General features: G+C 42.2%; 1 protein-coding gene across 1 annotated transcript in view; it reads right to left on the minus strand.

Annotated features, from left to right (window-relative positions):
- Nucleotides 1-13,868, minus strand: part of COLEC12 (collectin subfamily member 12) — a 105,860-nt gene that overhangs the window by 20,795 nt on the left and 71,197 nt on the right. Inside the window, exon 3 of the mRNA XM_076329880.1 lies at nucleotides 1,938-2,060. Coding sequence (XP_076185995.1) covers nucleotides 1,938-2,060 — 123 coding nt within the window. The remainder of the gene's footprint in view (nucleotides 1-1,937; nucleotides 2,061-13,868) is intronic.

Here is a 13,868-nt window from a genome sequence, read left to right on the forward strand (position 1 = left end):
TGTGGGAGAGGAAATTCTTTTGTCCTTGCCCTGGATAGCGGTGGCTTGGTACTGCTATGACAGAAAGACAAGTCCCCAGGCAGGTACCAATGACTACTCAGTACAAAAAGGAGGTTTAGAAATGAGTGTAGCAAAGTTGGGGACTCAAGATGAGAGCAAAGCCTGGGGAAAAGATGGTGCTAGAGCCCCCATGGAGAAAGAAGCTTGAAAACTGTGAATTGAAATAAGGAAGAGAAACTCCCTCTCCCAAAGAGACCTTTTGGACAGTTTCCTTATTGCTATTGCTTCCTACACACACACACAAACAAATGTTTGCCAAAGCAAGACATAGAGCAACGGTCCTTCCAACTTGATAAGCTGTTTCTGATGCCAAGTGAGGTCTGAGTCTTCTGGTGAGCCCCAGAACTGACAGCCTTGTATAAAACTCTCTTGAGGAAAATTCTGTTAAATCCCAGGCGTTTAGTGGCTGGGTTATAGGATGGATTCCATCCTCATCTGCTGTAAGCAGATCTCTGCAGATTTATATCTGCAGAAGGCCTAAGTTTGTCCTCCCCTAGTCCATATAACCAAATGATCTTATCTTTATAGATCAAGAACAAGTTTTTGAATCCTGGAAAGTTTTTTTTTCCTCAGAATCTGACTTCCAGAGACCAGTTACACATTCTTCAGGAGAATGTCTGACCAATTATATATGTACTGCATTTCTTTACATTTGATTTTAATTTGCCACATTCCGTCTGCTTTATCATGAAAATTCCATCTGCTTTATCATGAAAAAGGAATACCTACGTGTCTCTATCTGTCCTTCACATTCTCTCATCTCCCTGGCTAAATCTTCCATCTAAACCAAGCAGTTTTAATTTTCTTCCCACTCAAAACTGTACCAAATCCTCTTAAATAAGTATTTATCCCTTTCTATTTCTACAATTTCCTTTTCTTTCGCTGGCAAAGGACCAGAGGTGATGTCAGCTCTGCTACGAGCGCAGCTGTTGGCGGCACGGGACGCACTGCATGCTAATCACATGAATATTTACCCAGCTTCTTGGAGGGGTTTTGAAGCTACTCTCAGAGCCATCTCAAGCAGCTAGTTTAAAGCTAGCTTGGTTTTCTCCGCAACATGCTGCAACGTGCTGCAACGCCCTGTTATAATACTCACAATGACGTTACTCACTTTCTTTTTCTTACCGGAAACTCACGTCTTATTTATTTAACTTACAGCTGTGATTGCACAACAAGCAGACATTTACATCAATACATTCATAAGAATTCTTAAGTGGCTACAGTTAATTAGTGCTGAGGACGTATGGGAATTTTAAGTCGTGCTTTCCAACGTGCCCTACCAATGACTTGCACAAATGAAATTTTCTCCATTACTGGGTTACCCAACTACCAGAATCTTTGAAATTACTGTCAAAAGCATCTAAACATCTTTGTTCATCAAAATAATTGTAGATAACTCAATACATTGGCACCTCCTGGTTCAACCTTTCTTCCAGATATTTCAAAGTAATATTGATCTTACATTTTGATCCTGTGATAAATATTATATTAGTAAGATATTCCTGGCTCTCCCATTAAGAAGGACATTTATTCTCGAAAGGTGCGATATATGTAAAAGAGCTCAGTGAAATCAAGGTACAGCACATGTTACAGAGCTTTGAGTCTTCCAGTTAGTACTCCTTCGTGATGGAAGAATGATCATTTTGTTCTAACTTTTTTCTTTTCTTTCAAATATCTAATACAGTTTCAAAACTTCATAATTGTTTGAAAGTGAAAATCTAAGGTTGCAGTTTCTTGTTATTTGTGTACAAAAAGCCAACATTGCCAAGGTATTGATATTTAAGGTGAAATGTGATAAATTGCCTGTCTATCTAATATGTGGAAATGCGCTTGGATGCTTGGCTGAAAGTGAAATGTTGGGCTTGATGCATACATACCTTTGTATCCCAGAATGGCTACTGTGATTGTTAACAGGGCACATAAAATATATAATAAGATGATGGAAAACTTCAGTGCCCAGTTATTTTTACATTTGGTACATTGAGTCCCCTCCTGAATACCTGCAAAAGAAGATTTTAAGAAATTTAAAACAACGGCAAAGAACACGTTGCTGGTTTTAGCTCCCCATTTCCTCTCCTCCATTTTCTAAAGAACAAATTATTTATGTAAGCAGATGATATATGGGTGCTTATTTGCCTATTCTGCCAGGATAAGCCTCCATGGTGGTTAAAGCATCAGCTTAGTGATAGAATCACTTTGGGATTTTAGCATCTGGAAGAGAAGTAGGTTCTGCTTCGCTGGAAAACCTGTGGCTTTCCTGAAAGACAGGACTATTTTCCGATTGTGCTAACAGGACTATGGTGAGCTTTGGAAGTCAAATGTTTATTAGCATCTCCTTTGTCAGGCATCACACTGCAGCAGCTCTTTCTTAGCATTCAGTCTCCCTACAGGGGCAATAGGAGACAGTAAATGCTCCGGCAGAAGGAAAATACAGAAATAAAATAGCATTGTGAAAACCTGGTAGGAGTACCGGTCCTGCTTTGTAACCATTACCACAAATGGTTACCATGTGAACACTTTCTTTCCATAATGAGAGAGACTTTTTTTCTTATTTTGGGGGGGTTTGGAGAATACTATTTCCACAGAAAAGAAAGGGTGCTATACTGGTAAAGCTAGCGGTACATCTATACCAACAGAAAAATGCTGGTGAATTTCTCCTTGTGGACAAGTTTAGGAAAAAGGGCCTCAAGTTAATGAGAGAAAACAGGCCTTTACTATTTTATATTTGAGCTTTTTGCAGAATGTTTTGCTATCTTTGAGTCTGTTAGGGAAGCAATATTCCTCTTTTCTCTACGTGCTCCTCAGGAACAGCTCGAGAGTGTTGGAAGTGTTGATTAAGTTACCAAGAAATTAATCAGAAACACAAACATGTAAAAACATGAAAACTGGACCACTGTGCTGGAACGAATGGGCAGGATTTATCCCTCCTTCCGATGTGCATTAAGCAGGCCAGGATTAACGTAGCTTTCTGTGTCTGTCAGAAAATGCACTTCTTTCTTTGATATTTTACTCTATTTGTGTACTATTAGGGGAATCCCACAGGAAAGCTTTAAGCTCTAATAAATTCTATGTACCAGATTACTTAACTAATCAAAACTTGCTCTGTAGCTTTTTATGAGTAGCTTATATTTCCCCTGAGGCCTAACCCACAGCTGATTTTACTTTTCCCAACTCATGACCTTCTGCAGAGCGTTTTTTTATTTTTCATTTTTTAAGAGAAAAGCACGGACCGCTTCCCCTGGGTTCGCAGTGGATGGGTGACTGACATATCAAGTTAAGTCAACTGTATTTCTTTCTCAAAGAACAGCAGTTTCCAGTGACTTCCTTAAGCCCAGGGTACTTGAAGGAGGGATTACCATACTGGAGCAACTCAGGAAGAGGATTTATACAAAGTTTATTTGACAAGGCATTTTTCTCAATTCCCTCTGCACATATACTAGCTGTGGCTAAGGCAGAAATGCATCTCTCACAGGTCAGCCCACTTTCCACATTATGTCATCACATGTTTTTTCTAAACTTTTCAGCTGTGACGTCACATTCTGTTGCCATGTGATGAAAGCGATGTCATAGATTTGAGTTCCTTGGGGTTTAGGCATAAGATCAGTTGGGAATCTGGTTCTTTTTTCAGGAACAGGACCATTAGGGGAAAATGAGACAAGGACTTGTAAGCATAAACCCAAGAACAGAAACTCCAGAGGGGAAAGGCTTCTCTCCTGCCTGTGCAGGTGGGAAGGAAGGGAGCTGGCACAGAGATGGGCAGTTGCATAGCCCATTTATTGGTGACTTGGATTTGGGAGGCTGATAATTCCTGCACCACAAAAGAAAAGGTGAAGGGTCCATAATTCAATAGCCAGGTTTGCTTATGGATCCTGATGTGTGGGCTGGTTTTCTTTGTTTGGTTGACAATCTCAAGGAGTTTGCTAGTGGGGAAGCTCTGCTTACTGAAAAAGCTGGAGAGGAAAGTGCAGTTTTCTAAGGGTTTGCAGTAGATATTCAGAGACTGAAATTATTTCACAGTGGAAACTTGTGGTGTCTGGAGCACCATTTTGCTGCTGTTAGCTGCTACTAATGGGCTCATTGAGCCCCTGTGCGCTGAATGCAAGGTTCCTCCTCCAAAGGGTTTAAAATTCAGATTCCAATCCTGTAAGTCTTTGAACATCCTACATATCAAAAAACACGAGAAGCTTGGGGCACAAAGCACATCACATTCACCTTCTAAATACACAGATAACAGAAAGCTTGATCTTCCCTATTTTAATGTTAATGGCAGCAGGACCAGATCCATAACTGGGAAGACTGATAGACTGCAGAGGTACAAAGCACAGAGAAAGACAGAAATAAAAACAAAACCTTTGACAGCAACTGCACATAGAAAAGTTTCACTTGATTACAGTTTCATATTAAGATTACTCATTTTATGACATGACCTGCTTTCTGTCACCGTGCTCCGGCTTCCTGTGTAGTGTAATGACCTGAAACTTTGCTGATGTCACTGGATGTATTGCAGTTCAGCATCTAGCATCATGTATGTTCCAGTGCTTCATAAGGATCTTGTTTCACTTCTCTCAGTCCTCTCTATCGCTGGTTCAATAAAACAGCACTTTGGCTTTTCAGAACTTTTACTTTCAGCATATTTCAAACTGACATCAGAACAGCACCCCAACAAAAGCCAGACCTTTCCATCCTTTAACAGTCCAGCACTGTTGGTATCAATAACATAAACACAGCGTACTAAAGCGATCATACAGGCAGCAGTGATTCCATTAACTAAGCTGGGCTGGAACTGTGTATTGCATTGCCTACTGGGGCTTTCTGCCTGTCAGCTTAAAACTGCGTTTGACTGCCATCGAACCCCCGCTACCCTCATCTAACGTGCCCCAGGTCCAGGGCTGAGTAAAAAGCCACGGAGCTCTAACAGGATCCTTTGTTTTCCTTTGCCTAGAGATGGACACAGTAAAGTCTGTCAGAGCTATTAAATTTACTCTTTATTGCAAATACATAGCTCTTAACTCTGTTGCTAGTAACAGCTGACTTTCTAGTTTACTAACCATATAAAAATTACTAAAGATAGAGGTACCTTGAAGAAAAGATCTGGAAGACTCATTCTAATGTCTTTTTGTGCAGTTAAATAATCCAGGCTATGAGCAAAGGTAAAAGTCAGGAATGCAACCCTCTCTGTATAGAGATGAATTACAGTGTAATCAGGGCTCCACAACCTCCCCAAGCACGGACCCTGGCTTCAACTTGCCCTGTTGCTCTTCCCCACTACCCTGTTTAAGGACCAAGCCCAAATAAGCTTGTTCTGATAAGGGAGACGCATTTAGTCCGCGCTGTGAAGACACTTATTTTTATTGAAGTGTTGCTCTGAAAAGACGTGATAGCCAAAACATTAAGCAAACACAGATGGGAGACTATTTCAAATGCTCATTGTGATTACACAAAACCCAGCAGGTTGGCATAAAATTATACAGGTTTATCACAAAAGCTGAGAGTCAAGGCTTGAAGGAGCCCTTGCTTGGGCTTTAATTTGACGAAACTTCCCCACTTTTACCCACTCGACTGCTTGCTTTCATGGCTTACACAAAATGCAGTGTTCTTCCAGGAGATGTGTAACCTCTTACCTAGAAAGCTGTAGAGTAAATGTACAGGGAAAGACCCTACACACCCATTCCGTTGATAGAACATACGTAAAACCTGCAAGAGGGAGTTCTCTGCTGAAGTCAGCTCTTCTCTGTTTGTTATTGTTGCTCCTAGTGCAGCACACTCCTTTCTGTGTCCTGTACACGTGTTTTCAATGTTGGTCTGCTCCCAGACATTGGTCACTAACTTCCAAACCCAGGGAGCCAGGGTCACTTCCGCATGATATGCATTTCTCACTGCTGATTTGATCAACGTTTAATAAATATCAGATGGGACAGAATGTGCCTTGTTTTGCTGGACACATGCTTTTTTCCATTCCTTTCCCCAACTTATTTTAATAAGAGCTCTGGTTTTTCTGTCTCACTGTTGGGAAGACATCTGGCCAAACAGACAGCAACCTAGTACAAAGAGATCCTGCTGGCTCACATGCTTTGGGGACCCCCTTCTCTGCAAACCAGGATGGTCACAAAAAAATATGCAAGTGAGACATCCCCCTGTTACCAGGCTTTGTAGTATTTGTTTTTATAGCACTGCATTCCAGTGACTGAAGACTTTGTTCTCATGCAGGGGGTATGCATCTGCAGATTCCTTTTGGGCTCCAGATAAGCAGAGGTTTTGCTGGAGGAGGAGCTGGGGTTTTTGGTTGGTTTTTTTGTTGTTGGTGTTCCGTGTTTTTTAATGGGAGACTAAATATCTTTGCTCTTTGACGTGGGGTAACCACCTTACAAAATGCCTGACTCCTCAACTATATTATGCTTCCGGGGCACATCTTTGAACACTCAAATATGGTATGCACACACATTTTTTTGCTGAATAATTCTTTTAGAAGTATTTGCCTCTGTGTCCTTTTCTTGGCTCTTGCTGCAGGATCATAGGTGGCCTCATAATATTTCTGCTAGCAGATCAGTTTTGACAAAGATGCAAGGTTCCCTTCATAACCCTGACGAAAAATGTACTGATAAGATGATTGAAGAAATGTAGTGCAGGAAACGAAAATACATACATTAGTTAGGAGGGGTTTTCCCCAGTATGATTCATTGAAAAGAGATAACATCCCTTGAATTTTGGAAGGAAGACTGCAAGCCTAGTTTGCAGCCTTCAAATGATAAATTTCTTAAAGCTAATGTTTTCAAAACTGATGAGCAGTAGATCTAATAGCTATATTTAAAGGGGCCTGAGCAAACTATGTACATCTAGTTCCAACCCCCCTGCCATGGGAAGGATATCCCTGCCTTGAATCATTCTATGATTCAACATGTAGGTAGGAATCAAATATTGAGAGGTACCTAACCATGCAGAGTTGCAACAAGCTCCCAGTGGGTGCCTATCTCACCAGCAAAAGTAGATGATCCCATGAGGAATCCATCTCTAGGTTTAAACAACTAAATGCCTTGAAGAACCTGGCTGTAAGTGCTCAAATTCAGGCACCCAAGTGTAAAATGGTAGGTTCTTACTAATATGCATGACTAGGAAAGTAAGTCCATCTCTTAGGACAGAGGATTTTAAAATTCAGGTATATAAGCGTGTACATATATACATACATACATACACACACATAGTTGTGTTCAAATATATAGGAAAAATGTATGTGTGTATGTTTTTTACAGAGAAGCTTTTGTACTGGCACAAACCCAGCATATTACATTAGCACACTCAAATCAAAAGCAGACGCATCTTTGCCAGCAATAAACTTTGTATAGTTTTGAGATTACTGGATCCAGCCAGCCACAAAATTCAAAGTGAGATTTTTGTCTTCTCTTCTGTGTGGTGTTACAGGTTATTAACCTACGCTTCACGAAAACAATTCCTGTGATCCTCCATGAATGGTTTCATTGCAGTCAGCAAAACTGCTCATTTGATGGTTCCATATGACTAACCTACCTCAGAAAGCAATCGTTCTTTATAATGGTTATAAATGGCAAAAACTGAGACTGGTTCATGCTTTTTTTTAATTATTATTTTGAGATAAATCTCCTTCCTTCAGTTTAGAGTATATTCTTACACTATAAAGGCTATAACTTGATCTAAGTGTAAATAGACGCCCTACATTTTTCCTAGCTAATGTGTAAAGGTCCATGCCCAACCCCAAGTTATTGGATGGGCATTTAGCATGAGGCTGCAGCCATGGGAAGCATAGCATGTACTGGGGCTTCTCTGAGCAGCTGCCCGTCTAGCTGCTGCACAGTGCCCCAGCCCCTCTCCGGCTCTGCAACCTAAATGCTGCTGGACAACCCCTCTTGGGGGTAAGTGTGGCTAAAAAAGCAAACATCATGGTTATTGCACGACCAGTCTGCAGGGGAGCGCTGAGCCCTTAGGTTGCAGTTGTGAAGTGCCTGATTTGGAAGAGCCATGCTGGTGCCTTCATTCAACCTGAGCCGTTCCTCACACCACAGCTCACGTGTGCACATCCATCCCCAGGGCTTTGTGGGGAAGAGCTCTTGACCAGGCAAACCAACGCCCTTTACTGCACACTGTAGAACAGGGGTGATACTACCGAATTGTGCCCGCTGCCCCCACCTTCTTCACCCCTCGCTCAGTCTCTTGCCATGATTTCCTTTCCATTCGGCCCTAGGGGGAACGTGAGTGCTAGCCTTCCTCCCACATCCACAGTCTTCGCAAGCCCTGTCTCCGTAATAGCAACAGTCCTGCTCGCCCAAGTGGTGCAGTGCTGGCTTGTGGGCAGGTGGATTGCAACAGCCTGCTTAACTTCATTGTCAGATTTTTACAATGCCATTGGAAAACATGCTGTCATTTGTTCTGGAATTTGCTAGTTTTGCTTCTGGTTTTGTAATCAAATAAGGATAAATGCAAGCTATGCTTGTTTTGAAAAGGTTTCTGGTTATTTACTAGGAAGCCATTAAAGCAGGGAAACTTGAAATCTAAACAGTGGGTATGTACTCACCTAACTTGTGCCAGTTTTCCTATGCCAGGTGGAAAATCATGAAACATGGCAGCAAGACAGAGGCCGAAACAGCCACTCTATATTTCAGGTAAACACTGCAAGACACAGAGCTTCTTTCTTCATAAATTAATAAACAAATGGACCAACCTCAAAACACTCCATCCTCACAGGTTTCTACAGTGTCCTGCATAACCTGATTGCCCTGTTACATAGCTGGCAGCTTGTACGAATAACCTCTGGAGAGGGAAAAACACACCTCATAAGCCTGTTCTGAGAATTTATGCCTCAAAAGAGCTGCGCAACTCCTGCCGGGGCCAGTGGTGCCAGTTCCTGTGACTTATCCTGAGCTTCACACTGTGGGATTTCTTTTTCACCCTGGTGCCCCTTTCTTTCCAAGTGCAAGGTCCTGCACCTGGGTCAGGGCAACCCCCGGTATCAGTACAGGCTGGGGGATGAAGGGATTGAGAGCAGCCCTGCCGAGAAGGACCTGGGGGTACTGGTGGATGAAAAGCTGGACATGAGCCAGCAATGTGCGCTCGCAGCCCAGAAGGCCAGTCATATCCTGGGCTGTATCAAAAGAAGCGTGGCCAGCAGGTCGAGGGAGGGGATTCTGCCCCTCTACTCTGCTCTGGTGAGACCCCACCTGGAGTACTGCGTCCAGCTCTGGAGTCCTCAGCATAAGAAAGACATGGACCTGTTGGAGTGGGTCCAGCAGAGGGCCACAAAAGTGATCAGAGGGCTGGAACACCTCTCCTATGAAGAAAGACTGAGAGAGTTGGGGTTGTTCAGCCTGGAGAAGAGAAGGCTTTGGCGAGACCTGATTGCGGCCTTTCAATACTTAAAGGGGGCTTATAAGAAAGATGGGGACAAACTTTTTAGTAGGGCCCGTAGTGACAGGACAAGGGGGAATGGTTTTAAACTGAAAGGCGATAGATTTAGACTAGATGTAAGGAAGACGTTTTTTATGCTGAGGGTGGTGCTGTGGTGAAGCACTGGAACAGGTTGCCCAGAGGGGTGGTGGATGCCCCATCCCTGGAAACATTCAAGGTTGGACGGGGCTCTGAGCAACCTGATCTATTTGAAGATGTCCCTGCTTATTGCAGGGGGTGTTGGACTAGATGACCTTTAGAGGTCCCTTCTAACCCAAACTATTCTATGATTCTATGATTCTGTGATTCTATGATTCTTGCAGCTATATAATTATGTGAGACTTTCAGCTTGCATTTTAGGAGAACAGCATATTCCTAGACTGTTAAAAAAAGAAAAGTGGGGAGGAGTTGTTCCTTAAAGCTTAAGACAATAGAATAATCCACCATTTACAAGACACTTCATAATCCTGCCTCTAAAGAGCCACTCTCACCACTGAGGGGGCAATGCTGGGGCTGGGGCTGGCAGGGCTCACCATGTCCCTTGTCCCCTGAAGCTGGAGGGGTGCGTTTTGTCCCAAGAGCCCAGGGTATTTCAGTGGAAATGGGGGGTTTCCTTCTCTGGGACACCTTGGAAAAACCCCACCCTTGATGATCCACATGTTGCAGCCCGAAGCTCTGCATGCAGGGGAGGCCAGGCAAATTCCTCTCCACCAGACTGAGTCTGTCGGAGGCAACGGCCGCTTCCCGTAAATCCAAATCCCACATCTGACATAATAAAGAGCCTCCGAGGGCCAACACTATTATCTCTGGAAAGCTTTCAGCCTAAGAAATACTTTATTCTATATAATGTACACAAACCCTTTCATTAAAGGAGGGGAGAACCCTCATTTTCAGCCTGACCATCATCTCTCACTTATTTATATAACCCAGCCAGCATTTTCTCTGGCTTTGTTCTTCTTCACAGTAGACCAGAGATTCACAATGAATTGTCAGAAGTCCTAATTATACACTTCAATAACCATCACCATTTAATTATATAGTATTACCAAACAATGTCTTACTGTGATTAAACACTAAATATCTTAATTGAAAGGATACAAAAAGCCCAACCACAACAAAGGCTAAGCAAAGACTGCTGAGTATCTGAACTGTACCTTAGGCAAATATTATGAACAGAACTGAAGGACCAGCGTGGTAAATTTTAAGAAAAATCATGGATTTGCAACAGTTTAAGGTCCAGCCATAGCAATGCGGTAAGAATATCACACCACCAGAGGGTCCAACATCCCATAGACTATTAGATTTAAAGACAAGTCTAGAGCTTAACTCAAACCAGAACAAAAACCAGTAAGTGCTGGTGCTTTTAAATAACTGTCTGGAACAAGAGAGATGTGTCTGTCCTCAGTTACTGAAAATCAAGCAAAGGATCACTCAGTGCACGTCTCTGGAACTAAACCCCAAAATCTAATTAAGCTATTCAGAAGATGAGAGAAAAACTAGAACAGTGAAAAGAAGATAAAAATTATGCATGAATTAAAGACCTGTTCAATGACAGGCAAGACAGCCACGATACATCACAGTGAAGAGCCTCTCTCAAACTGTATCCCAATAGAGAAGAATTTAGACTGACTCGCAAGAAGATATATAGCCAGATCTATAGGGAGATCAAAGCCAGATCTTTGGTTTGTGCAACAGCCTCCTAAGACAACCTGAGGATATTCCGTCCAATGAGTTAATCAAAACTAGAGTGAACAAAGCATTAGCAAAGTCACAGAAGGGATCTGTCCTCAGGGTTACGCCAGATGGCAAAGTAATGCCATTTCTGTCTAAGTCCGGGCCCTCCAGTCTGAAATAAACAAGCTTCCTAATGAAACATAGTTCCTAATTAAGATGGTATAATTTGATGAGTAATGTACGCTATTTTTAGTCTTAATTCAAACTACATTCAACTGAAAGGAGGAAAAAAGGTAACACACTCAAAGTGTGTATTTCCCCTAACATTCTCTATTTTTATAACATAGTATTTCGGTGTTAGTGACCCTAGTAATGGTGTTATGTTAACTGGTAGGTAGAAAAAATAGTAATTCTGTGCTTTGTGGCTTTTGAGATACATTTCTTTAAGACGGCAACATGGTCTCGTCCGGGGCTGTGAGTGTGGTAGGTGCCAATACCACCGGCAGTGACACCTGTACTGCAGAGTGACTCACCAGGGACATGGTGAAGTTATCCAGAGCACGGGTGGAAAAACCATTCTCTTCACAGGAAGCTTTCACCCTTTGTTTTACTAACTTCTTCTGCAACTTTTAACATTATGTTAAGGACAATGCTAAAAACATTGGATCACTGTTTTACAGAACAAGAAAAGCTCGCCTTCGCCAAATGAAGACTCCAGCCACGCACAATGAAGCAACATTTCTGTATTCACCGATGCTGCCACAAATGCTATTCCAGCTATCTACAGAAATTAATTTTTTTTATGTGCCTGCACAAGTTAAATGGGAATACTCGGCAACCATCTGTTCCACTTAAGTTTCTGTGCAGGTACATATGTGCACACATGCACACCTAACGCAGTCGAGGCAGGTTGTTTGTTTAAGCACATTATAAAATCCCATGTGTCTCTGCAAAGTGTGCTTTTAAACTCTTGTAACTCATATGAATCTAAACCAATTTTCACTAGGTAGTCGGAAACATGCTGCATGCCCTTCTCATTCATCAGGTTTCTTTCTCTCCTCCACTACCTAGTAGAGCGGAACAAAATAAAGTTTCAACCATATCTGATGGCATAAAAACTGTATTTACCTTTTTCCGTTAGGGAAAAATACAGAGCTACTTTCGATGAGGCTTTCGGCAGGAAAAAATAATTGCTTGAAGGCTATGAACAAGTGTGCCTGACTTCATGTGGAAAAGCAAAACTTGGAGAAAGTTATAAAGACTGTGATTTGTTAGCATTAAAATGCAGATGTATCTGTATCTACAGGTTTTGTTACATGTTCCAGCTGGAATGCTGCAATGAAATGCTGACATTAACAGAATTGAAAAAAGTTAATCAAGATTTGATGCCTCAAATTAATATATAGACCCTTATCCACCCTTCGCTGGATTTAGTGGGAAGGCTTCTGTTGCCTTCATTAAGAAGCATTTTAATATAAAAATTGCCTCTTTTCCAACTGAAAAGTCTATCTGAGGACATTATTTGGAATTTAAAAGGCTTATGTGCATGTAAAAGAAGAGGTGAAGGTGTTTCTATTCGTGCTGGGTACTTAGCAGTTACATAGGCCCCTTATTTGGAACATGACCCCAAAAATGAAGAGGGCCACGAGGAAGAACGCAGTAGGACCTCATAGAAGAAAGTGAGTGCAGAAAACACAGTATGTATATGGAAGCCCGCTCTACTCATTTAATTATGGCTGTGCGTGCAAATTGCCACTTCTGGCTAGCCTTTTCCATGATGATCTCAAGACTGCCTGGCTGGGATACCATCACCAAACGGAGAAGAAAGGATCCCCACAGGCACTGCATTCAGTGTAGCTCACGGTCACAAATCCACTGGCTGTAAATTAATTCCTAATCTCCTGAGGCTACATGTTCAACTACAGGAGAGAAATTATGTCAAGGTATAAACACTGCTCCTCTGGAAGTGTGCTGCCTTACTCCCCTCGGCCGAATCAAGACACGGCATTAAATCACCTCCGAAGGAGAGGGGCTGGCAGGGCTAGGATTTATTTTTCACCTCACTGCCCTTCTAAAACCACTTTCTAAAGGTAGGGCTTTTCCTCAGAAATATTGCAGGCTTGATGGCAGAGACAATAAATCCTGTTTCCAAGCTCCAACCTAACCAACCTCCCCCAACCCACCTCACTCTCTGCCTCCTTTTCCTGAATCTTACCGTTTCAAAATGGATGTTTTCCTCTGTGAAGCTGGATCCCTAGGCTAAGAGGCAGGACTGTGACCCAATGCAGCTACCATCTTTCAGTTTTCTCGTTCTGTTCTCCCCTTTTCCCTCTCTCCTGTCATCTCTGTGTCCTGCGGTATCTCTGACTCCTGAGCTGTCCCCATACCCTGGCTCATACACACCTCACTAGCATCCAATTTCCGGGATAAAAAGCAGACTTAGGAAGAATTCCTCAGGCAATCAGAACATCTTTCACACAGTTGTGCCAATAGGCAATGGCCGTACAATGTAAGGAGCAAACAGTCCTGATAAATGGATTTTTTCCACCTAATACCATCACGATTTCTGTGATTTTCCCTGCTTAATATTCACCTGTATCTAGAGAGGAAATTTTTATTCCGTCAATTACTACAAGAAGTTTCCTGTACAGAGGTGGAAGTGTGGTTGATGAACGCAATTCATGTGTTCCCTCCTAATAAAGCAAGAAGCAAATTTACACTGT

The sequence above is a fragment of the Aptenodytes patagonicus genome, chromosome 2, assembly GCF_965638725.1.
Source record: "Aptenodytes patagonicus chromosome 2, bAptPat1.pri.cur, whole genome shotgun sequence".
NCBI lineage: Eukaryota > Metazoa > Chordata > Aves > Sphenisciformes > Spheniscidae > Aptenodytes > Aptenodytes patagonicus.